Source organism: Mercenaria mercenaria, chromosome 19 (assembly GCF_021730395.1).
Source record: "Mercenaria mercenaria strain notata chromosome 19, MADL_Memer_1, whole genome shotgun sequence".
Classification (NCBI taxonomy): domain Eukaryota; kingdom Metazoa; phylum Mollusca; class Bivalvia; order Venerida; family Veneridae; genus Mercenaria; species Mercenaria mercenaria.
Window position 1 is genome coordinate 26,738,305 of NC_069379.1, and position 27,979 is coordinate 26,766,283.

A 27,979-nucleotide genomic window follows, 5' to 3' on the forward strand; every position below is an offset into this window, starting at 1 on the left:
TACATGTTGGGTACAATACAGGGATGTGTAGATAGATGTTTCCACTTCAAAAATTCGTCCATTACATTTTTGGACTTTGACAGACGGACAGACGGTCAAATATTGCGGACAAAAAGGCATGTTTCGAAGTCGAAATTTCGTGTTATTACCTCGAAATTCCTAGTTACCATGTCGAAGTTTCGAATTACTAACTCGAAATTTCAAGATACGTTACTCAAAACTTCAACTTAGTAACTGGAAATTTCGACTTAGAAACTCGAAATTTCGACTTAGTAACTCGTAATACGTCATTCGAAATTTCGAGACATTAACTCGAAATTTCGACTAAGTAACTCGAAAATTCGACTTAATAACTCGAAATTTCGAGGTTATAAATAAAAACACCTGGCACTAATGCTCTTCCGTATTGTTCGAATACATATCTGCCTTTTTCATTTATCATTGTTACCTTATTCCTAAAACATATCTGCCTTTCTCCGTTTACATCAATCACCCTTGAGAAAGCTATACATCGATCGTGATTGAAGTTGTTTCCAATTCCAAGCATGTGACAGTCACGTGCAAAATAATCCCATTTGTCGACGTCTATACCATTCCGTTTGTTAGACACAATCTGTAACACAAATTCATGTCTCATAGAAATACAATTTCGGTATATAGATACCTGTATAAGATAAGACCTTTCATTTTCATAGTCGACTACTGTTTGATACAGCTTTCCAGTACCATGGTTTTATCTTGATTTCTCTTTACATAATTATAAACAATACCATTGATATCATACATCATTGCAAGGAACTCAAAGTGTGGTAATTGGCACTTTTTTAGATTCTTTCAATATCTTTAATATGTCCATCAGAAAAAAAAATCTGTTGAGCTAAAAGGTTATATCAGTGGAGGACGGAGGGGAAAAAAGCAAAATTTAAAGATTTGGTGTGAAGTGCTAATAGTGGGAAGAAGCAGGGTGTGTGAATGTGTGTGTGTGTGTGTGCGGTGGTGGTGACTGGACACTACAGGCCAAGAAACGAAAAGATTCTTTTGTTATAAAGACTGTTACAGTCTGCACACCTTCTTATCACCACTTGCCTATATTCCAAGTTTCAAGTCAAAACTTTTTATATTTTTAAGTTATGCTCTGGACACGAAACATGATGGGCAGATTTGACCATGTTGTGACCTTTACCTTTGACCTACCACCCTGATTCATGCACTTGCTCGGTACAATGTCTCATCATCAACTACCTACATCCCAAGTTCGAAGTCAATACCTTGAATGGTTAATTAGTTGTGCTCCGGACACGAAATAAGACGGACAGATTTGGCCTTTGAGCTTAGTTTGTGATCTTGTACTTAAACCCTCAGACTTGGTTCATGTTCTTTGCACATCATATTATCACTACCTACCTACATGCCAAGTTTAAAGTCAATACCTTAAATGGTTTAAAAGTTATGTTCCGCACACGAAATGTGACTGACATATTTGGCCTCTGAGCTCAATTTGTGACCTTGACCTTTGACCTACGGACCCAGTTCATGTGCTTTGCATACCGTCTCATTGCCACTAACTTACATTGCCAAGTTTGAAATCAATATCTTGCATGGTTATTTAGTTATGCTCTAGCACAAAATCCAAAGGACAGTTTTGACCATTAAGCTCAATTTGAGGCCTTGACCTTTGACCTACAGAAACTGGTTCAAGCGTTCTGCATATCGTTTCATTGCTATCTACCTATCATTCAAGTTTAAAGTCGGTAGCTTTTAATGGTTATAAAGTTATGCTCCGGACACGACTAATGACTGACGGACGGACGGACGGATGGACAGACACAAGCGCCATCACATAATACGCCTCGTTTTTTTTCCGAAACGAGTGACTGTATGATAATTAATTTTCGTTTTATATGGATTATTATAAATATTTATCCATAATAATGTTTATAATTTCGGATTCCTTCTATGTAGAAATAACTGCATTTATATTTCAGAAATAATAAGTTCCCAAACGTGGTTTATCGTAGAATAACCCGAGTTCTGAGTTCTTATGCGTAAGAACATACCACGAAGGCCGTAGGCCTGAATGATATATTATTTCGCATAAGAACGAAGAACTCGGGTTATTTACGATAAATCACACTTGGGAACTTGTTATTTCGATTCTAACACGATATACTAGTACAACAGTGTTAGAAAAAATGGTAACTACTTCTTACGACCGTGCTACGCACCTGGATCGGATGACGTCATTGCACGCGAGTGGTTTATTGCAGAATAACCCGAGATAGATTTTGCTCTACATGTATGTAGGTTATTTGCTGGTCGTGTTAGAATTTGTAATTTATCCGATACAGAAACGTCTGGAATATAACCTAGTTGAATAATTACAGTCTCTGAACATATTTACCTCGTACAAGAAGCCTTTCTTTTCTGTCCTTCCTTTATACTTCCATTTCTGAAAACAACAAAATGTGCGCAATGAGTTTTTCCTAAAATATTCCAATTGCGCACAAATAGCCATAAAGCAACAACTGTGTGGCTAGTAAGTTGACTTGCTCTACTTTCGAACATATTTGCTAAGGAACCAACTGACGAACTTTTTTAGCGGGGAAAACAAGCTTTCAACTACATTACTGAAGTTTTTGTAGTAACTGCGTACGTATCACGGTCAAGTGAGTCTGCAAAAGTCGAGAATGGTTTAGCGTTTCCGAGCTGTTGTGCAACTCGTTTTATGCCGATAGAAATATATAATGAAACGATTTTATCGAGGCCTCATAATTAATAGTTTCAAATAAATGAATAAACTAGAAGTTTTTTTGTCACAAAAACATATTTCTCCCCCTAAGTACACTCCCACACTTCCACATAACGGATGGAATGCTCGGAAGTCCTTCCAAGAAAGCCTTCTATTTAGAGTGACTGGAATGGTAGTCACTTTCTAACTCTATCTGGAAGATTAAATTATGTTATAGATGGATACACTTAAGGGCACGTCACGGCTGAGATATATTAGCACTATTGTAATACACAACTGGTAATAAAATTGGGTTTCCAATACACGTGCTCCTTATAAGAATCTTCCGTATCCCTAAGTATCTACAACAAAATAAGAGCCGTTGCCCCCATGATGGACCCATGATAGGGGTCATCAAAATCATAAGCCCAATAATGCTATCAAGTTTGAAGATAATGGGTCATGTGGTTCTCAAGTTCCAGAGAGAAACGCTTTGCAAGGTTTAAGGCCCCTATGACATTGACCTTTGACTTACTGATCCCAAAATCATTAGGGTCATTTACTTCAAAATCCTAATAATGTTATCCAGTTAGAGGATTCTGTGTCAAGCGTTTTAAATGTTTAAGTCTCTGTGACCTTGACCTTTGTCGTACTGGTAAACAAAATATAGTGGCATCTACTTTACAAGTCAAATCATGCTATAAAAGTTGAAGGTTCTGTATGAGTGGTTCTCAAGTTATTGAGCAGAAACCGTTTTTTAGTTTCAGGCGACAGTGACATTGACCTTTGACCTACTGACCATCAAAACAATATGGGTAATCTACTTTACAAGCCCAAACATGCTACGAAATATAAAGGTTTTGGATCAAGTGTTCTAGAGTTATTGAGCTGAAAATGCTTTCAATGTTCAGGCCCCTGTGACCTTGACCTTTGACCTGATAACCCCCAAGCCTATAGGGGTATTCTACTCCATACCTCGAACCATGCTACCAAGTTAGAAGGTTCTGAATTTAAAACATTTAGCCAGGATATGTCACATTATATGGCACGACCGGAAGTGGGTGAAATATAATTGTATGCCTCTACCGAAAGTCCAAGTTTAGGCTATAAATTTCTATTATGTTGATGTTGACTCATCGATAAAAATACAAATATCTGCACGAAATTCAATGTTAACCATATTTCTCCTATCTACGTCGCAGGTTTAATATAAGGGCTCTTTTCTATACATAACTCTTTCTCAGTCTTTTTATTTCGGCAAAGTATCAAACTGCACACAGATGTGTTTTGCATCAATACTGGCAAATAAACGACTTATAATACCATGCAATGCTCATCTCGTGTTAACGTAACCGCATAATCTTACGTTCGGAGACGTTTCATCATGCCCAGCAATTAGTTCCTCTATGAATGTTAGGTCCGTAGATGTCATTCCTTCTTTTTCAAATTCCTTTTCAAGCAGGCCATCGTTTGCTTTTAACATGTAACGAAACATATCTACGGATCCATTTTCATGCTGAAGAATACAAGTTCATTTGTCGTATTTATCTTTATACATTTTTGTATTTATCAATATTAAATTATATGCATTTAAAACATTTCATCATTCATCACATGTTGTTAAATATCTGGTACATCAATACATCAAAAATATGTGTTTTCATCTTTTAGAAAGAAATCTGACAAAAATATCCACAAAAAAATGTGAATAGTAATGTAACAACGTACCGCCCATTTTTTATCGGTTCGTAATGCAGGAATTATCGTTTTGTCAAAGAGGTGTGAAAATGGCCCATGACCTAAAGTAAACATACAAAAAAGATAAAATAATATACATGACAAACCATCGGTAAAGTAAATCATAATTACGTAATTTATGTTTGGTTCTGACAATTTTTGTTTCGAAAATATTGTGGACAAATTTTACATTGGAAATGTTGTTATACTTTGTAATAGTTTGCAATCTATAGACCATATCAACAAAGAGTCACAATAGCAATACACTGGCTATAGTAGGAGAGTGGTGTTGATAATTAGCTGTTAAACCTTAGATAAATCCCTGATAGGCCCATAATAAATAAACAGTTAGCATCATCAAACAATTTACAAAATATATATTCCGCATTCATTTACATGTTTACTGCATTTCTCACAATTTCTAGAGCTTCCAGTCTATCATTGTATTAAAACAGAAAATGGCAACTTCAAGTTCTATTGAATGGACTGAAAGCTGTCTGGGAAACAAAAGTTATTTTCTATTATTCAAAGTGCTGATTTCATAAAGGAAAATGGTAAATTGAGGTCATTTGATAAAGGATATAATTTCTTTGTTGAAAGTTACATTCATGACGCATTTGTTTGTAAGACAATTAACAAGTTCCATAGCAAAGCAAAATGTTAGAGAAGCCAAAGGAAGAATGAAAAGCCACATGAATCTACAGAAATAAATTTAGCACAATTTTATGTTAATGTTGCAGTTCCGTACATGAAACCTGCAGACATAAGCTTATAACTTAAGGTTCTTCTGTGCTGTAGAAATGATGGGATTTTGAAAGTTAGACAGCAGACAACAAACAGTCCAAATTTGGTTGACAACAACAGCAGATTTTATCGGTAGCTTTCGGTCAAATATGCGGAAATTTTGCACTTTTCAAATTGCTCTTTCGATGTGCATGCGCTGTTGTGCAATAACATGTGTGTCATGAACATCAGCCATAGATAATCATTTTCGTTTTTTACAAAAATGGTGGTATATTCAGGCGAAGTCCAATTTCAGACAGTTCATTTGCAGTGATAAAACCTTTCTGCTATCCACACCATTTAGATTTTAAATGTATTAGTTGATTGACAATCCGAATATGTCTGAGATTTTCTTACTAATGATTATAACATTTCAATTTTTCGCTCTGTACAGTCGATTATAAGTACTGTACTAGGGTATTGCTTTTTAAATTCAGGTGTCATATACTTTGAAATAATGTCTTGATGAGAAATATCACTATGGAGCCGAGTACAACGTATATTAAAACACCCAAGTAATAAATATTTTTGTTAAGTCGCCAGTGAAATTTGAAAGTGCATGGCAAAATCCTTATTATTATAAGTAATCCCAATCTTAATTTCATTAATGTTAACAAAAACTCATTTTCAAGCGAAAGTTTGTGTAATCTGAATGGTTTGCTTTGAGTCGTCACCTTCATGATCACTGTCCATGCTCACACACCCTTCATCATCGGAATCAGCACCACTTGTAAATTGATTTGTATATTTGCTAGAAACAATGTAAATTGTTTAATGCAACAAACTATTCGTATTCGTATTCGTAAACTGATTTGGATTGCGTCTATCCCATTAATTTGTTTGACTTCTGTCTTTATTTGGAACAAGCAGCTGTAGAACAGTATTGAACATAGATAAGTTTGGAAATCCTGTGTAGAACTGCATTAATCTCAGTTAGGGGTTTGATTCAGTTATGTTTTTCAATAACAACAACAACAACAACAACAAACTTTATTAGCAATATCGACATAACATGTCTTTGGCTAATGAACAGATATAACTATAATAAATAACTAGATCTACATGCACATGAGTAAACATTACAATTATATGTATAATAAAAGAAATTCGTATCAATGGTCTTAACTATAACGTTTCTGCCCTTAATTTATATGACTCGTTGATAAATTTACAAATATTTATTACAGTTTTTCTTTTTCTTGACCTCATTAATCTGTTGAATTTCTGCATAGTAGGCCATGAAAGATGTGGTCGAATATTAGAATATTTGCAGCAAGTCATTAAAAAGTGATATTCTGATTCTACGACATTATGATTACAATTTCTACAAATTCTATTTGCTCTATCAGTACCAACATATCTTCCTGTTTCTATAGCCAGGCTGTGTGCTGAAAGACGAAAACATGTAAGCAACTTTCTGAGATAGTCATTTTCTACAATATCAAGATAAGGCTCATATCTAAATTCGGTTTTGAATTCTGAATAATAATCAAGTTTTGCCATATTGTTGATATCAAAGTGCCATTTTTGCTTAAATTGGTCTCGGAGACGATTCTGTAACATAGCAAAATAATTTATATTTATATTAATGTTGTTCCATAAATTGCTAAAACCTAAGTCATTCAATAATGATTTAACATGTTTAGCCCAATTTAAACATCTTGGGGAGTCAATATTATTACACTGCATAGTAAAAACATGGTACATAAGTGATTTTTTATTATTCATCAGTTTCAGCCAGTACTTCAAAACTCTTTCCTTACATAGTATAGACAAAGAATATCTTCCTAATTCACCAAGAACAGCCATTTTAGGAGTTTGGGGTTTAACCCCAAGTATTTTTTTGCAAAATTTCAAGTGAACCCTGTCTATAGATTTGGTATCATATACACCCCATATCTCTGAGCAGTAGAATAAAATTGGTTCAACCATGCGATCAAATAATAAAAGCTTAGTTTTCAAATCAAATTTAAGTCTAGAAAAGATTGAATATAAACCATTTATTGCTTTGGGGGACTGGTCGGACAAAGATTTAATTGCCTCCACCATTGATCCATTACTGCTAAACTTTACCCCGAGGTAACAAAAAGAGTCTCTAACGGTTCATTATTAATACACCATTGATAATTTTCTACTTTTCTTCGTTTTCTAAAAATACATATTTTTGTTTTATTAATATTGATCTTTAATCCCCATTTAACAGAATATATATATAAACTATCTAATTGAGCTTGGAGGCTTTGTTTGTTGGTAGTAAAAAGGACCATGTCGTCTGCAAATAACAACATATAGATACAAAGTTGAATTAAATCAGTTTCAGTCAGGGAATTAAAATCAAGGTTTGATGTTACATCGTTAACGAAAAGAATAAAAAGTATCGGCGAGAGTGGTTCCCCCTGTTTCAAGCCAAGTGACACCTCGAAAAAATCAGACATATTTGAGAAAACCTTAATACAGGCTGATACATGTTCATAAACTGATGTTAACATTTTAATCATTTTACTACTCACGCCAATGTCAAGTAGTTTATACCACAATAGTTCTCTGTCGATAGTATCAAAGGCCTTTTCATAATCTATAAAGGCACAATATAGTGTTTCATTGGTTGACAAAGGTTTCTGAATAATACTGTGGAGGATGAATACACAGTAAGAAGTACTTCTATTATTACGAAATCCAAACTGGACATCGCTGAGTATATATTGACTCTCACACCAGTTATTTAGTCTGCCACGTAAAATAAGAGAAAAAATCTTTGCCATTGTACTTATAAGGGATATGCCTCTATAATTACTGGGGTCAGACTTGTCACCTTTTTTATGGATTGGCACAATAATACCTTTTGTCCAACACAGTGGGTAAACACCATCATTAAATATCTTGTTAAAAATTGAAAGTAAAAATGGAGTTATAAAACCTTTGGCATCAATAAAAAAGTCTGATATTATTAAATCACAACCGGGTGCCTTATTTCTTGACAAAGAAGAAATTGCTTTATTTATTTCACCCTCCTCTATAGGTTTATCTAGGCATTGTATTTCTACGAGATTATCTATATCATTAGACATATTAGGGATGAAATTACTCTCAACCTTCCTGTTAAGAATTTCAGAAAAATATGAAGCAAACTGGGCTGCATCAATTTGTGATGATTCTGCATTTTTCAAATTTCTGTATGTGTTGACTTTGCTCCAAAATTGTTTTGGGGAATTTTTGCTCAAGTCGTAAAAATTTCTTTTTTCTTTCGAGAAATATTTAAATTTGGCTTTTCTTTTGGCGTCAGAAAAATGTTTTCTACTTTCTAAGAATGCAAACTTATTGACTACTGAAGAGTCTAACTTGAATTTTCTCTTGGCATTAAAAAATCTTGCCTAAGCAGCTCTGCAGTTATCATCAAACCATTTACTTTTACGCTTATTTGTTTTTGGTCTTACTTTAAAAGTTTTTCCAAATACCTTATTTGTACATTCATATATGGTTTCAGTAAATGAAGTAATATTAGAGTCAAGGTCACCCACATCATTTACAATATTGTAAGTGATGTTTTCAAATACATCTCTGCTCCTCTCTAATACATTTGTTAATTGATCTTTAATGCTATGTTTTTCAATAAGAACTGATGATTGTAGATATTTGGTATGTCAGTTTGGGTTTCAGCAGAACCCTGTCATCGTTTTTCTGACGCAGTGTCAATGTCACTGTCTTCTAGGCGCCTCTTCTTTTCGGATTTTCGTGTTCTTGTTTTCATCTAAGGAAATACAGATGGTGTGGCACTGTGTAACATGGTTCTTCTTGGTGTGTCATTATTATTATTAAGTAGTGAAAATCTTCTTTTTTGAAGAGTTGTTTTATAACAAAGTCGTCATTTGATGTTTCTCCTGCACAAGTATTCTTTCCTTCTACACCCATTTAAACATGTTATCATTATTAACTTTTATTGTTATCCGGTATCTACATGTAATACTTTTAAGAAAGTGATACTATACATGATACAATTTGATAAATCTATACGTTATGCTGTGAAAAAAAGTGTTGCAAGAAGTTAGTGTAAAGATGTATTACTAGTATATTTCATTATGTTTTGACTGTAAATAAAGATAAAACATGCATTTTGCTGTTTTAAATCATTTGGAAATTGATGCATAGATACATTTTCTTCCTAACCAGAGCCTTTACAATTTGGCACACAACAATAAATCAACATAGTTATTAGTATCCTGCAGATGTGTATTTCAACAGAATGTAACTGTACTGAGAGCTCAGCTGATAAGCCCCTTGGAGTGTTTATCTTGATAAGATCACGTGACTCTCTACGTTGATATGGTCTATACCACAACCCATCCCTAAGAAAAATCAACAACACTTCCACACCCTATCGAAATTCGAATGGGCAAGTAAAACAGAAAATATGTTAAGTCAAAAAGACATATCGTTATTTTTTTAGGTGTTTCGTAAATAATTGTTATGACATTTTTCTTCAAAGAAAAGTACTTGATCTAAATGTTTACCGAGATCATGACACAATCCTGCCACTTCTACGCACAGTTCATCTACAGGAGTAATTTCAACGTCCTTGAGGGCCTCAGATTTCTGGTCTCTTAGAGCTCGCACCAGCCGTCCAGCCAAGTGGCAAACCCTTAAAAATTATACCATATCAAAAGCAATATATATTTTCTGGCAAACTTTAAAGACCTGCACCAACAACTTATAAATTCAAGCTATTGTTGCTGTATTCATTCTTCCACCAATTACTTAGATGGATTTTCGGATAAAATATGGATGAAAAGACAAAAACCTAGGCCTAATTGCAATTACAACATAAAAAATTATGAATAAAATGCTTTTTGTGCTCTTACTTGATCATTTGCGCACTAATATCTCATCAAGTCATCTGTTATATTTTAACCGGATATTCCGTCACCAGCGTGACTGTGAAAAAATGACCATATGCGGTTTCAAAGTCTGTATGTAGAGATATCTTTGCCAGTTAAAGTATGTTTGACATATCTTTTGTATAAAATGAACCATATATGCATTAACTATTTTGTTAACAGTACCTTTATTTTCGATCTTGCAGACAATATTGTGAAAATTTGCAGACTGGCTTTTTGTTAGAATTGTAACACTTTTATATATGACTTAATTCGAAAAGTGCATACATTGACAGTTATCTTACAAAAGCCTTTGATATTATAGAACAACAAATTTTATTTCCTTTAAATTAACACTTTTAAATACACTCAACAAAATTCCTAATTGGTCAGTTTATATTATATTACTATTTTGTTAATAATGCATGTATTTCACATGAAATTTCACATACCGACATTTGAATAGGTACTGCAGTTAATTATTGATTTATTTTTGGCGACTCACAGCCAAAGTAACCGCATTAGGCGTTTTGACTAACATTACATATTTTGCACGTGCAGGGCATGTGTACCAACATGCACGTGCTCGTTTATACTTTTGGCATTACTGACGACAATCCTACCAGAAAAACGCATATCATGGTGAAATTGACACAAGAACAACGCGATCAAGCTGTCGAAATGTTGCTAGCCGGGACACATTTACGACACGTGTGTAATTATTTTTTAAATTTCAAATGAATTTTGATATAATTTGTTTGTAGCTGTTACTTTGATGGTTATTTCCATTTTTAACCTTATTTCCATTTACAAGAACTTTCAATCGTTGTTTATCTACCATCCGCGCTCTTTTGGCAAACTTTAACCCAAAGACAATTTTTTGAAGTGACCGATTTTGAATTTTGTTGTAAAATTTCGACAGCCCGGGCGCGTTGCTCTTGTGTCAATTTCACCATGTTACGTGTTTTTCTAGTAGGACTTTCGTCAGTAATGCCAAAAGTGTTCACTTACAAGTGCATATTGGTGCATATGCCCTGCACGTGAAAAATATGCAGTATTGGTCAAAACGCCTAATGCGTTACGCTGGCCGTGTGTCGGCCAAAAATAAATCAATGACTAGCTACAGTACCTATTCAGATGTCGGTATGTGAAATTTCGTGTGAATACATGCCTTATAAACAAAAATAGTAATACTATATACTGTTTTAAACTGACCAATTAGGAATTTTGTTGAGTGTATATACTGGATACTACTCTTGTACTGTTCACTATTACAGAACCAGTTTACCCGATTGAATGTTCGAATCTGTTGTGTGCGGCTCCAGGATAGACGAAATAGGCGCCGCCCAGCTGCTTTATGAATCTCAGACGTTGGAACTGCGGCGTGTCGACGATCTTCACACAAAGTGGATGTAACTCTATATTTCCATGGATAGGATCGTTAAATACCTGGATTAAGTATTATAAACGCATGTTGACTTAGACAGAAGTGATAAAAATCTAAATGAATTTCACTTATGAGCCCGACACTGCTTGAGTAAGCTTACTTTACCCGACCGTCCGTCCGCCTACCCATCCATAATATAACATAGAGTATCTTTTTCTTCGATGTGATTTCTCTCATATTAAAAATGTGTTTGTCCTGTCACATAATAAGTCTGACATGTATAAACAAAAGGTAAATGCCATCCGTTTTATATCTACATTAATGCAATATTTCTATTAATTTCTTTTAAATCATGATCTCAATATAACGTTAAAAACCTATTATCTCGATAACTCTCAAAACTTCATGTTACTAATTTAGAAATTGTCGGTTTATGTGAAGTTTGACTGTGAACATCGAATGCGGACTGTCTAGGGAGCGTTTCAAAACACATTTATTCATTTATTAGTTTGTTTTGGTAAGCGCCGTTTTTTACAGTATTTCTGTTATGTAACGACAGGCAGTTGGCCTAACCAGTGTTCCTGGATTGTTTACCGGTACAAGTTAACCTGTTCTCAGCAAGTAACTGTTGCTGTTTTTTCATGGAAAATGTTAAAATTTAACAAGCAAACTGTTTTTAAGTTGCTGTAACACAGTGACAAGTCACACCCATTAGCTGTGCATACTGAAATTAGACTGATCGGAGACCATGTAACTACAGTTTGGTGATCATCTGAAGTTCACTTTAAGCTAGTGTAGAGATTTTTAACCAGGTTTTCAACGAAAACCTGAGTTATTAGATTGGGGTAGATGTCGGTCGGGCGGGCGGGCGACGGCGGCGGCGTCAAACTGGTGTTTCCGGTCAATAACTTTTGTTTCGGTAAAGATATTTGAATAAAACTTGGTATGTATGTAGCTTATATCAAGACAAAGGCTGGGATTGATTTTGGGGTTTCTGGGGTCAAGGTCAAGGTCACTGTTACTTAAAATAGAAAAAGGGTTTCCGGTCAATAACTTTTGTTTCGGTAAAGATATTTGAATACAACTTGGTATGTATGTAGCTTATATCAAGACAAAGGCTGGGATTGATTTTGGGGTTTCTGGGGTCAAGGTCAAGGTCACTGTTACTTAAAATAGAAAAAGGGTTTCCGGTCAATAACTTAACTTAGGAATGAGCTATCATGATGAAACTTGGTGTATAGAAAACTTATATAAAGTTGTAGCTTGGGATTGATTTTGGGGTTTCTGGGATCAAGGTCAAGGTCATTGTTACTAAAAATAGGGTTAGGGTTAGGTTAGGGTTAGGGTTAGCATATCTTCTACATGCATGGAGGGATTTTGATGAAAGTTGGCACAATTGTTCACCATCATGAGACGGAGTGTAAGGCGCAAGAACCAGGTCCCTAGGTCTAAGGTCAAGGTCACACTTAGAGGTCAAAGGATACAAGAATGAAAACTTTGTCCGGAGCATATCTTCTTCATGCATAGAGGGATTCTGACGTAACTTGGCACAATTATACACCATCATGAGACGAAGTGTCTTGCGCAGTTCCCTTCTTTAGAATTACTTCCCTTTGTTGTTACTATAAATAGCTTATATTTTAACTTTTTCATTACTAGACATAGGGAAAAATCGAGACCACTTTTCTGTAGTACAACATGCATGTTACATCCAATTTTGAGGTGTATTTTGACCAATCTCTACCTGGTAAGGATTTCTGTGTGGACTTACAATTTTTTTTTTTGTATTTTTTTTTTTTTTTTTTTAAGATTAACTTCCCTTAGTTGTTACTATAAATAACTTATATTGTAACTTTTTTATAACTGACCGTAGGGAAAAACCAAGACCACTTTTCTGTGGTACAACATAGTTGTTACTTTCTAATTTTAGGTGTATTTTAAGGTATCTCTACCTGGTAAGGAGTTTTTTTTGTGGACTTAGAAAAACAAAAGAATTACAATGATTACTAAACAACCACAAAATTAAAATTACATCTGCAAATACAGGTGCTAGAGTAAAGAAATTTGCTGTGACGGGCGTATATTGTGACATTCTGGCACTCTTGTTTATTCTTATGAAAAGTGTTGAAAACCTGGTTTCGTGGCATTGCCGCGTTTCTTGTTAAACTATCAAAATGTGTATTCCTAGTGGATGAAACTGGTAGAAGCCGTGCATTTCATTTTCAGTGACTACAATTATGTGCTTAAAGTGTGCAATCCTAAACAAATTATCCTCCTTTTTACATTATGTTCTCAACAGTCTCTTATACATTAAAGTGCTCGTCAATCTATATAGTAGAGCAGCAAAACCTAATAAATGGCTTAGTTAATGAGTAACCTGGCCACAAAAAGTTACAAAACATGTCATACACCAAAATGTTTGGCAGGGTCTGAAGTTTATCGGACTGCCGGCATAAATTGCAAATTTTTGGTGCGGACCGAGAAATCCAAGATGGCGTCCAAGATGGCCGCCACTTTAAGATTTTATAGGTAAATTTAAAAATAAGGATATAAATAATTTATGAAGAAAAACTCTTTAACTTAACTGTATACAAGTATTTAAACTAACAATGTGTAAAAACATATTATATTTTTGAGGTCACTCAAGGTCATTGTAAGTCAAGGTCAAAAGGTCAAAAACGTCTAAAATTACTATTTTATCTGCAATAGTTTTACATTCTCTCCAAATTGTATGACATAACTGGCCATTTTTCATATTAGAGCAAGTTTGTGTGCATGACAATTTCGTTTGCAATATGTTTAGAGGAGTACATTTGGCTAACATGGTTACCATGGTGAAACAAAACTGATTCTAATATATCTGTTATTAAGATCTAGTTGGTGGAATCACATACAAATGTGAAAAAAAAAACACATTTTACAAACTCCCTTTAATTGTTTGTAGTGAAAGGTTCTTTTAAATGTTATATTGTTGGGAGTGATTGAGGTCATTCAAGGACTGTTGGTCAAAATAGCAAAAAAGGACACATAAAAAAAAAACACTTTTTAATATACCGTACACACGTTTTCATTCTTTTTCAAATAGTACAAATTTTCATTTCAGAATAAACCTATTAGCTAGGCAGATAACTGAAACAATAATGCATTTGGTGATGCAAGCAGGAAATTTAGCATGTGTACTTGTCTGAGCTATTTTTCAAAAGCCGTTAGCCACTTGAAAATTCAAATGGGAAGTTGATTTTTGACTGAACCACTTAATGCAGAGTTTATTTTGTCAATTTTTAGGAAAGAATATCTCTTAAGATGCTTTGCGTGTGCAAAATCTATTTTTGATACACAAACGACTGGTTTCAAAATCCAATATGGCGTCTTTTGTTCATGATGGCCGCCGTTTCATGTAAAAAGCACTAATTTGCCATTAACACTGACGTTCCTAGTCAAATCAGTCTTAATGTTATGGACAAATAACATACTAGTATTTAGAGTGTTGAAGGACAGTTTTTGTCTCGCCTGCGACTTTTAAAACTGATGGCGGACAGAGGCGTAGCTTTTCCGACGGCGACGGCAATGACGACGATGGTGGTGACGTCAACGTTAAGGTTGTATGTCAAGTTTTTTTTCAGAAACTGCTCTGTTTATTGATTTGAAACTTCACACACGTCTTTGTAATCTTTACGCGCTGTACAAAGACAAGTTCCATAACTCTGACATACATTTTAACAAAATTATCCCCCTTTTAAACACTAGAATTTTCAATGTTAAGTCTTCGTACTAGGTTTTTATTTCTCAGAAACTTCTAAGTTTATTGGGGTGAAATTTCACACATGCCTTCTTGGTCATTAAGCACTGTACAAAGCCAAGTTCCATATTCTGACATGAATTTTAACAAAATTACCCCCTTTAAAATTGGAAATTGTAACGATAAGTTTGTGTGTCTCTAAATGGAATATATTTTAATTATGTACCTTTATGGCCGTCACTGCTAGATTGGAACTTGTAGTCAAACTTTAAATAAGGCAGACATTTTTAGAATTAAAGTGTATGTAGCAATCCACGTAGACACATCAATTTTGATAAACAAAAGACCTGCTTTGTGTCATAGGTGAAACAATGCAGATCTACCATACTTGTTTCCTCTGGAAGGCATGTCTCAAGACTTTATATTTTGGCCAAATAGTTGTCACATTTGCAGCTGTATAGATCTGTACACGGGAGTCCAATTGCATTTACACCTACCACAACATTCTGTTTACATGCACACTTGGTCAGTTTTTTACAACTATTTGCAACTGGTAGGTTGTTGTCCAGTTTCACCATGATTGTACAGCGGAAAATCTTCAAAAAATTTCTAAAAATCATCAGTTTGACATTTGAAACATGTAGCTCATATTACTCAGGTGAGCGATGCAGGGTCATAATGACCCTCTTGTTTATCTGTTAAATTGTTTCGTTTCCAAAAAGACATATTCATATTTATTTCCTACATTAACAAATAAACTTAAACTAATAAGAATTCAGTTACAAGATCAATATTAATTCCTGTATTTAAATCATCTTTTCTTTGTAGTTATAAAATACTTAAACAGCACTTGCATAAACACGTTGAATTACAGTCACTGCATGTTTCATTTTGAAGTTTTATCTAAGTTCCAACGCTTAAAATTGACGTAAACATTTTTCTTTTTCTGAATTTTGAAAAAGTACTGCCTGTAGCGAGACAGAAAATAAGCTAACTAAGGACTGGGTTTATACGAGATATAAAGAAATGAGGCTGTTTTATAACGTAACTCTGAAAAATATTTCTACGCTATTTTCTATCTCTGTGGTAATGCCAAAGCCTCTTTCAGACTTATTAGTTATGGGCCTAACATCAGATAAAGTAAGAATGCGCAATAAGATGAAAAAACTGTTAACGTATTTTGTGTAATTATGAAATAAGTACAATTAAAAGATAAAAACATTGCTTACAATGCAGTAGGTTTTTTTTTTTTTTTAATTTTTAATTTCATTTTTCTATTTTTCAACCAACATATTTTTTTCTTTAAGAAAGTATAGCAGGAAAATTCTCTAAATGGGGATGTGGAGCAATTTCAATTTTGTGTGTTTTAACTTGAGTGTATGATGCAGATGGTAGGTGTATATTCCAGCTATGTCATGTATGGGTGGATAAGAGTTTTATATGGTAGAGTTTTAACATTTTCACTGGTTGTTGTGATGTTTCGTTTTATGAAGCCTAAAGTTAAATTTACATTTGAAGCTATTCTAATGATAAGTCAATTATTTGACATGTGGCTTTAAAACTTTGAACACTTGTTTATATATATTAGTGTCTACCTGTAGGCAAGAGTACATAACTGTCAAGTAATTTGGCTGAATTATGGCTCTTTTTGGACTTAAAAATTGGTTCAGATTTTTACAAGTCCATGTTTTGTAAAAACTGTTTGAAATGTGGCTTTTGAACTTTGAACACTTGTTTATTATAACAGTATCTACCAGTAAGCAAGAGTAAGTAACTATGTCAAGTATTTTGGCTGAATTATGGCCTGTTTTGGTCTTTGAAATTGGTTCAGATTACGTACAAGTCTGTTTTGCATCAGCTATTTGACATGTGGCTTTGACACTTTGAACACTTGTTTATTATATTAGTCTCTATCTGTAGGCAAGAGTTCTTAACTCTATTACATATTTTGGCTGAATTATTCCCCTTTTTGGACTTGAATATTGGTTCAGTTTTCGTACATGTTTCGTCGAAACTATTTGTATTTGACATGTGGCTTTGAAACTTTGAACACTTGTTTTTCATCATGATTTCCATCTTTAGGCAATAGTTCATCTATTTCGGCTGAATTATGGCCCTTAATGGACTTGGAAATCAGTTAAATGTTTCATACCAATCTATATTTTGTCAAACATGTTTGTCAAATGGCTTTGACCACTTGTTTACCATCATAGTTTACAAATGTAGGTAAGACTACATACTGTAAATCCGGTATTATTCACGGTGTTTTAATTTTCGCTATTTTTCACGAAATGGGTGCATCGCGAATTCATAAATCCGCGTAGATTTCCTTCCATAACATACAGACATATCCGAAAGAAAATGTCCGAAATATGGTCAATTTCAGCAATGAATACTAGCCGCCTTAAAGACAGAATTAACGCTAAGGTCAAGAGGTTGGATTTACAAGAAGCTGGCAGGCATATATATATAACATAATATCCTGGTCAAGGCACTGGAAATTTCTGAGATGCTCTCCAAGAGGCCTGTACTGGTTCTTTCCAGGAAAGACGGCTTCGCGTGTATCGGTGCTATACATCGGGCACGTTAAAGAACCAGACTGTCTATTCGCAAAGAGCTAGGCTAAGTTAGCCGAACGGCTTGTATCTTAAAGGATTTCTCTCTATCTGTTCTGGGGGACTTTATCTCACTCTGTCCCTCTGGTCAGATCGCTCTGTGTCTGTACTAGTAGAGGATGAATTTCGCGCCCGGTGTTGCTGCGTTTGCTACATGTAAAGCGCCTTTGAACGTGTTTATCATGAAAAGGGCGCTACATAAATCTGGTATGATAATAGTGACTAGAGCTATCACTAAAGGTGATGAATGTTCCCCCCGCATGCACTGACACAGTACATTGCAATTTGACGCACACAAGATTGCATAATTATGTGGACTGTATGTATATAGACTGTATGTATACAGTATAGTAACAAAAAACAAAGTCCCATAACTATGCAGAATATTTATCTAAAAGAATGTAACATGCACCATGCACAACTAGGGTTGGTACTGATCACTTGTGTGAAGTTTCATTAAATTGTGTGCAAGGGTTTGGTAGATTAGGCACGCACAAGATTGCATATGCAGACTGTATGTACATAGTATGTTAACAAGAAACAAAGTCTCATAACTCTGCAATTTTTGTCGCTGAAAGAACCTAACATGCCCCATGCACAACTACTGTTGTTACTGATCACTTGTGTGAAGTTTCATTAAATTGTGTCAAGGGGATGAGGAGAGATGGTGCGCAAAAGATTGTGTCTATGTATATAGTATAGTAACAAAAAAAACAAAGTCCCATAACTCTGCCAATTTTTTTTCTGAAAGAACCTAACATGCCCCATGCACAACTACTGTTGTTACTGATCACTTGTGTGAAGTTTCATTAAATTGTGCCGAGGGGGTGAGGAGAGATGGTGCGCACAAGATTGTGTCTATGTATATAGTATATTGTAAAATCATTTAATTTCGTGGGCATGAAATTCCGTGGTTTTGGTCAAAACGGCAATTTCGTGGGGATATGAATTCGTGGATTTCAACTTTTGAACATAAAATGAAAGGGAATTTTACTTGTTCGTTGGGATTAAATTTCGTGGATTGACTCAACCACGAAAATTAGTCCCCCACGAATATTAATGATTTTACAGTAGTAACAAAAAAACAAAGTCCCATAACTCTGCCAATTTTTTTTCTAAAAGAACCTAACATGCCCCATGCACAACTACTATTGGTACTGATCACTTGTGTGAAGTTTCATTAAATTGTGTCAAGGGGATGAGGAGAGATGGTGCGCACAAGATTGTGTCTATGTATATAGTATAGTAACAAAAAAAACAAAGTCCCATAACTCTGCAAATTTTTTTTCTAAAAGAACCTAACATGCCCCATGTACAACTACTGTTGGTACTGATCACTTGTGTGAAGTTTCATTAAATTCTGTCAAGGGGATAAGGAGAGATGGTGCGCACAAGATTGCGTCTATGTATATAGTATAGTAACAAAAAAACAAAGTCCCATAACTCTGCAATTTTTTTTCTAAAAGAACCTAACATGCCCCATGCACAACTACTGTTGGTACTGATCACTTGTGTGAAGTTTCATTAAATTCTGTCAAGGGGATAAGGAGAGATGGTGCGCACAAGATTGCGTCTACGGACAGACAGACAACCTGAAACCAGTATACACCCCCCCCCCCCCCCCCCCCCCCCCCCCCCCCCCCCCCCCCCCCCCCCCCCCCACTTACAACTTTGTTGTCGTGGGGTACAATAATAATAACTTTGTTTTTAACAGGTTACGGAGAGCATCTCCTTGATGCACTTTGTATGTGTCAAACAAACAGAGCGCGTGATTTTTTACACATACTGTTTAGATAACAATAGCGATTGTTTAGATAACAATTGGGATTAGCAACATGTCACGCCATTGTATTATATACTTTGTACCGTACAATTATTTATGAAATGACTGTAACAAACTTTGAACATTTTATCAGCTATTAAATGTAATAAGAATAATCGCCCGTAAATTGAATAAAGGATTAAAAGGCTCTCTCTCAATTTCAGTCGAACAAAAGCAATTTGTCGATTACTAATACGAAATAGCCGTTACGGACCATGCATTTAACGAGTCTTTGGCATAAATTGGTTACGGTACGGAATAATGGACATTAATGTAATCACGACTTCTGGAATTGGAATTTCACTAATATAAGATAAGAACCTTCGCGAATTTAAATTTCTGACACTCCCCTCGCGAATTCATAAATCCGCGAAATAATTCAGGGTGCGGGAATTCGCGAAATAAAGATCACGCGAATATAAAGTGATTTACAGTAACTAGGACAAGTACTGTAGCTCAGTTATGGCCCTTCTTTGACACAGAAATTAGTTAACTTTTGCAAACCATTCCATATTTTGTCTAAACTGTTTAATATATAGCTTTGGTGGATTCATGTACAAGTTTTTGAAAAGAACAAATGTTACAAACTTACTTCTATTGTGTGAAGTAAGAGAATCTATTGAGTAGGAATGCCACAGGCCACTCGAGGAATTGTAGGCAAATGCCTTAAAAAGAAGTTTAGGTGGTTTACCTTTTCAAAAACTAAACTTATGTCTAGCAAGGTCAAGTTAGTTTGTTTATAAATGGTGATGTTTCTAGTCATTTCATCTGTCAAATTAAATACAATCAGCTGAGTCAGACAAGACTTTGTCACGAAAGCCATGTTGGAGGTCATGAAGAATGTTGTGTTTCGTAAGGTGAACAAAAACTTAACCAAAACATACAACTTTATGGCATAAGCCAATAGTCTGCTAAGTTACTTAGGTCTCCCTCTTTGAGCAGCGGGACTAATCCGCTAGTCTAGTAACCAAAGGAGATGGGTTTGGAAAATTATTACCAGAACATCAACAATTTTTACCCGAAGCGCTTAAGGACAACTGGGTGAATACAGTCTTATTCTGAAGCTTTTTCTGATTTAAGGTTAGCTAGCACTTTTAGACCATGCAATTCTCTCAATTAGGATTTAAGAAATATTGGGATACTGGCAATGTTACAATCGAAAGACATAAACCCTCTGTTTTTGAAAACCTTTTCTTGTTTGAAAGATTATGGTGATTTGTTGGCCAATACAAATTGAAATTTGGTATCTAATAAATTTGCTTTATTGTTTGATTTCATGGTTCCTGAAACTGCAAATTTAAGTTGGATGTAAATATCTTCTAGAGTTTAATTAACTATAAATATATTCAGTTTATATCCGGAAAGTGGCAATTTGAAGGTGAAAAGCCATTAGCCGTGTCATTTTCCAGTAACCTGCAAAACATTTTGTGCTGGTGACATCAGTTACCACAAAAGATCTGCCTTTGTACAACCATTTTACATTTGTAGATGTTGAAGCCGATGGAAATTGGTAGATATCAAAAACATTTGAAGATATGAAATATTAACTAACTGTACAAAGAATACTTCCTTTGGATTGGAAACGTTCTTTTATAATATGCAGTTAAAAATGCGAAAGGAAGCGTTATATTCTGCAATATTTTGTAATTGCGTACGTTGTTGGCGAACATCGGAAATTTTTCAGTTTCGTTCACTTCAATATTTCATGAAATTCGTTTTAGAAATACGGTTGTTTATCTTCTTATATCACACAAGAAAGGCAAAACAATCTCCCTGTTAGTAAATATGATCGCATTTACGTTTAACAATTAGTAAAAATTTAATTCGACATAGAATCATAGAAAACAACTCAAAAACGTCACGAAAGATGTAACAGAATTCACCAATGCGCATTATTTAACGGCTTGGTAAATTCATAAAAAAAAAATTTCCGTCAAATAAGAAGACTCGTGACGTGACGTTAACTATATTTGACGTCATTGCAGTCATTTGCTGTTCAACACTTCCTGTGACAAACAGGAAGCAAAAGACGATCCAACTTAAAACGTAAGATTTAATGTCTTCTCGACAGGTTTTGTTAAAATTTCTGTATTTTCTTTAACTATTGTATGCTTTCTATAAATTTATTTTGACAAAAAGTCATAAATTTACTTTTGAATTAGTAAGTTTTTGTCGTATTTTGACATTGATAATGGCGTTAAATTATGTATACTTTAATCTAGCGCGATGTCACACGTGTCAAAAAATGCAAGAATAATAAATACGAAGGTTGTTACGTGCCGAAATATTTAAGAAATATGTATTTGTTTACAAAACAGCGACTACAGTCTGAGAGTACTACATTGTCTGCAAATTGATATGCATAAGTCTTACGTTGAATATGAATTAATTTAACACTGAAAATTGCAAATCTAGCCGAGATGTCACAGCCGTGAAATTAATGTAACGTCGACGTTAGTTTGAAAACTAAATAAAGTATATGTTTACAATTGTATCTGAACACCGCAATATAATTCACTGTCTGATAAATAATTTGATTGAATAAATATTATATGTACATCTATATCAAATAATTCCTTAAATATCGAAACGGCATGATTTATGAAAACTGTAGTCCAACCACCCCAAGTAATCCCTGTAACGTCTAAACGGCTAAAAACGACGATAACGTCAGTTACGCTAATGTACGCCAACAATGAGCGTAACGTCAATATATTTTAATGATTAAGATGTTTGAAAAAGACATGATAACAATAACAATTGGATGTAGATTATTTACCATACCAATTACAAAATCAAATGTTGCATACGTAACTAAAGTGATTATGTAATTTCTATTATTATATACTATTTTCAACTTTGAAATGGAACATCTGTCAATATTGTTGTTAACTCAGGCGGTGATGTCACTTATGACAGCCGTGGTGTTAAAACGTATTATATACTTGGTATGAATAGTACTAAATTTACATTAAAAGTAAACAAAAAATTTTTGGTACATTTGTTGATAACATGATATAGTCAATAAACGACTTAGGTGTGCGTTATGCTCTAAATTGCAGTGGTTTATGGTTAAGGTATCAACTGCTCAACCGGAGTCTCTGAAATCGAGTCTACTGGGGTTAAGACCATACAAAACTCATATGGCATCGGTACTAGTTTTTCCAGGAGACGGGTTCAAATAAGCTTTAAGCTTTCATCATAATTCAAGCTGAAAAAAGTACATACTAATGGCACATCTAGTTTCACAATGGCCTTCGGGTCATTATGGCCAGAACGCCCACCGAAACCATATATTTAACTTCGTGATCTTGACGTCTACAGTTGTCTTCTACACAGCCAAACGAGCACAATATGTATCATATATATGTTTAAAAATGTACAATCTTTAATGTGAAAATTCGTGCATTTAAAATATTGAAAATGTGTATGGGTTTAGGTGGTTTTAGCTATTTTCACCCTTTGACTTTGAATATGACTTGAAAATGGCCATGACCGGTTTCACTAACTAGATCTAAACTAGTGGCTATATTGAAACGCATTTGGTTTCACCATGGTTACTGTATATGGTACAAAATTTTTACCCTAAATAATGCAAATAAATTGTCATACACAAAGGCCTAGTCTGATCTATGAAAAATAAAAAAGTAATAATATTCATTTTGGAGTCTCAGAATGAGAAAAGTTGCAGCTGAAACAGTGACTTTAGACCGTATTTGACCTTGTGAATGACCATGAAATGACCTTGAGTAACCTCAATATATAACATTTATTTTAAAACTATTTTTAGTTCGAATTTGTATGCCATTAGGTCACATGTGTTTTCTTCATTGATATTTAATAGCCTTATTTTTGACGCGACCTAAAAGGACAGTAAAAGCGGCCATTTTAAAACACTGCAATGACACTGACACGGACCAGAATATTCTGTTTGTTAAAAACTGTCTTTCAGAGAAAAAAACAGGTTTTGTTACACACGTTTTCTTTATAAGTATATCTAAATCTGCCTATTAGAGATAAATTCCGGCCATAGTAAGAACATTATGGTATAACTATAGTTACCAGATCTATGCTCTCAATTTGTAAGTGAAAAAAAAGTAATTTTGGTCTATTTTGACTGACATTGACCTTGAAATGAATTGGACCAGTACAAAATTATATCTTTTTTTACTACACACAACAGAAGTAAGTTTGTAACATTTGTTCTTTTCAAAAAACTTTACATAAATCCACAAAAGACTGAAATAGCGGCTATATTGAAACGTATTTAGTTCAACTATGGTAACCATGGTAACCAAATGCACTCCTGTAAATTGCAATGAAACTGCAGTACACACAGATCTAAGTATGCTCTGATATGAGAAATGACAGATTACGTCATTCAGTTTGGAGAAAATAAAAAGATTGTAGCTAAAACAGTGATTTTAGACCATTTTTGACCTTTGACTTAAGTATGACCTTGACATGACCTTGAGTGACCTCGAGAATATAACAATTATTTAACACTTTCTTAGTTTAGATACTTGTATGTGGTTAAGTCACTTGTGTTTTCTTTATAAATATTTACTAGCCTTATTTCAAATCTAAGTATAAGCACTAAAATGGCGGCCATCTTGGACGCCATCTTGGATTTTCAGTCCGCACCAAAATTTGCAAAATTATGCCGGCAGTCACAATAAACTTCAGACCCTCCAACATTTTGGTATATGACATATTTTGTAACTTTTGGGGCCAGGTTGAATGCTAAAACTGGGGGTTTGCTGCTCTACTAATAGTCATGCTTGAGAGATATTTCAAAAACAATTTTTCTCCCTTGCTGAGAAAATAGAACTGGGGAGTTAATGTTAACTTACAACAAAGAAACATATATACTGCAAGGGCGTAGCCAGAGGGGGAAGGGAGGGGTGCGACGGGTGCGACTGCACTCCCTTTTCGGCAAAGCTTCCATTTTTCATTATATCAAAATACCCTTGAATGTCCATTCTTCTTTTTCGGCTCGCTACGCTCGCCAACTTACCTATATTTACTATTATTGACGCTGTAACCTTTATATAAAATCTGATGACGATTCTTTATATTATAGAATATGATTTTTAGAAAGGTGAGAGCATTACTTTTATGCGAGAATGATTATGTATAACTATTTACCTTTTCACAATAGCGGAATGAAATGTATAAAAATTACAGTTTACACTAAAAAATGATGTAAAATAAATGATGTAAACTTTGTAACTGAATACTATGAAATTTATTAACGGTGTTATGTGAAATTTTTTAACGGTGTTATGTGAACTTAAGTGTAAAAATCAAGGATCATATATCAGCGAAAAATTGTTTAGCGGCAGGACCCGTACCTAGGTTTGCTACTCATTTCATTCAAAAATGATTTTAAGAGTTATAACTCCGCAAACAATATTTCGAGCGGACGTGCCAATGATATGATCAACAAGGCTTTATACCAAGCACTTCCTACTATCACTGAAATCTGGACTAGAATTTTGAAATGAAGCGTTGACAAAAACTTCTAGCAGGGCTTTTTTTCCCTATAAATCTACCTCCAGTAAAAAGAGGTAATCCCAAAGCAAAGAAAGTATTTTTCCCCAATTCTGAATTTAACATTCCCAAATTAGTGTTACCTTTTAGGAATTGTGCCGGTTTAAAATAGTTTTGCTAATTTGTATGTATATTTTGGTAATTAAAACAACAGTTATACTGTTGAACAATTCAAAATGCAGTCCATTAATATTTTACACAAAAATATCTTTACATAGATTTTGTTTATTTGCAAATTTTCTCAAATAAAACAATCTTCAAGAGCATTTTCCTAATCCCATTGATGTTGATGGCGTTCCCAAAATGATGAAAAAGGACCTGTCTACATAATTTCTATCTCTAATAATGAAATACAATTAATTCGTCATATCATACAACGTACAATCCATAACTTAATAATATATACATGTAGCTATCATTCCTAAGACGTTTCAGTCAAATCACACAAAGAGTATACTAGGAGTAGTCCGAACAATTTTTTTTTTCAGTAAAATGAATAATGGACATAACTCCGGAAAAAAAAATAGTTCGAGCAGTATGTACCAACGATATGCACATCTTATTTCAAAAAATCCCTTAGGCTTCAATGACATTTGGAGATGAATTACAGAAAAAAATCTCTTCATAGACTTTATGTATGATAATCAAAGGGCCATTACTCAGTACAAGGGGCCTCCGTGGCCGAGTGGTTAAGGTCGCTGACTTCAATTCACTTGCCCCTCATCGATGTGGGTTCGAGCCTCACTCGGGGCGTTGAATTCTTCATGTGAGGAAGCCATCCAGCTGGCTTACGGAAGGTCGGTGGTTCTACCCAGGTGCCCGCTCGTGATGAAATAATGTACGGAGGGGCACCTGGGTCTTCCTCCACCATTAAAGCAAGAAAGTCGCTATATGACCTATCATGTGTCGGTGCGACGTTAATTAAAAAATACTCAGTACAAGATCATTTAATTATGAACTTGGTAATACATGCTCAGCTAGAATTTGTACGGGTCATTCCTATGAAATTATTTTCAAATAATGCTAATTATAAAACAGTTCGGACAAATTTCATTCAAAAACTACTTTTAAGGGACCCTAACTCGCACAAGGCTTCATAATATCATTTCTGTGAAGTTCCGTTTAAATCCTAGCAGAGGATTTTGAGAGGCTAGATCAGACTATATGAAGACGGACAGGCGGACGTACATATGGCGAAGGCAGAAACAAAATGTATCAAATGAAATGGGTAACACAGTTTATGGAACTTTTGTAGAATTACTATCTTTTCTTAAAAGAAATCTTATTCTAAGTACATGCATATTTTGGAGAGCTTTACTCATGCATGGTTAAAGTAACTCTTCTAATGTCTTATGAGAACATTCCTATACTAACATTCATTTAAAGTGTCCCAAATTTAATTACTTCCTAGACAAGCAAAGTCAGCTACTGTAACAGTGAATGAAATAAAGTATGTCTTGAGAAGACCCCAGGATATACAGCACATTCACAGTGCATTGTCCACATCAACTTAAACCGACAATGTCTAATAGTATGTAAACCAAGTGAACGGGGAACACGAAGACGTCTTTAACAAATATACCAGGTTTTTGTTCAATGAATAAACATGCTATCATAACTTGAAGGCTAACATGAACAACATACATACACTAAATAAATATTTATTCGTAAATCTTCTTCAGCTGTAACCGGGGATAACTTCTCAGACTTATTTATTTAATCATTTAAAGTATACAATGCAAATGAAATCAAACATTTTCAGTTCCAGTTTGTTGTTGTTTTTTTTTTTTTCTTTTTTTTTTTAATTATTATTGGATTTAACAAGATAATACTAGTAAGCCTTACTTTTCTATCTTTTTCCATTTTCGCCAAGTTTAGTTCCTCGATGCGGCTTTTATTACACCTGTATCACTTTTACTTCTTTCTCTGAAAATATAGCAATATTTGTCTTAATTCCACCCATCTCAAAATTTACTTTTCAACTGAAAATACAGCAATTTGCCTTTATTCCACCTCTCTAAAAACACAGCAATACAGGTCTTTATGCCATCCTTCTCACATTTCCTTTTCCACTAAAATATAGCAGTATGCGGAGAAGTAAATGTGAAACTTAAAATATCGGAATAAGTTACCTACAACCAAAACCTTTCGCCCCTCTTGTGACTCAAGTCGGGCAAAATCTATGGAAGCCGAGAACAAGCTACTGTTATGATAACTGTATTTTATATAAAAAAAAAAAAACAGTTTCGGCTTTATTGGCAATCAGCAATACATTTACCAACATAAATAAAAACTTTCTGGCAAAGACAATCATATATACATGAAAGTGAGCATATTTAATCAAAGCCCTGAGAGAAGAGTGGGGACGCGTAGCTGAACCGGTATGTATTTTACTCGAGAAGCCAGGCAAGAAAAGAGTCCAACATTTTGCAATATTTCACTCAATGCTTCCAGTTTTTTAACTCATTGAACCCAAAAAGTAACCCACATCCAGACCAAACTCAGTCTACATAAAAGTAAACACCCACTTTTCTTATTGTTTTTCTAAAGTAGCGTTATAGTTCTTTATGGGAATATAGGTCTCTGAAAATCTGATATGCTAGAGAGTGTCGAAAAACCGTTATAAAGTAAGTGGACTTTGTACGAAATACAGAGCAGCCGGGTTTAGTGGTGTGCAGCCTATAAAAAGGTAGCGCTGAACCGCAACCATGTCTTTTTTGCTCTTGGTCACGTGATGTGATAAA

At 34.5% G+C, this 27,979-nt stretch overlaps 1 protein-coding gene across 7 annotated transcripts in view; it reads right to left on the reverse strand.

Moving 5' to 3' along the window:
• Positions 1 to 27,979, reverse strand: part of LOC128550881 (deoxynucleoside triphosphate triphosphohydrolase SAMHD1-like) — a 63,491-nt gene that overhangs the window by 15,560 nt on the left and 19,952 nt on the right. For all 7 annotated transcript variants that reach the window (XM_053530838.1, XM_053530836.1, XM_053530835.1 and 4 more), the window contains exons 2-8: positions 27,081 to 27,161; positions 11,408 to 11,568; positions 9,757 to 9,884; positions 4,457 to 4,527; positions 4,095 to 4,244; positions 2,402 to 2,449; positions 449 to 613 (exon numbers count right to left, since the gene is read on the reverse strand). In XM_053530838.1, coding sequence (XP_053386813.1) covers positions 449 to 613; positions 2,402 to 2,449; positions 4,095 to 4,244; positions 4,457 to 4,527; positions 9,757 to 9,884; positions 11,408 to 11,568; positions 27,081 to 27,098 — 741 coding nt within the window. In that variant the 5' untranslated portion in view covers positions 27,099 to 27,161. The remainder of the gene's footprint in view (positions 1 to 448; positions 614 to 2,401; positions 2,450 to 4,094; positions 4,245 to 4,456; positions 4,528 to 9,756; positions 9,885 to 11,407; positions 11,569 to 27,080; positions 27,162 to 27,979) is intronic.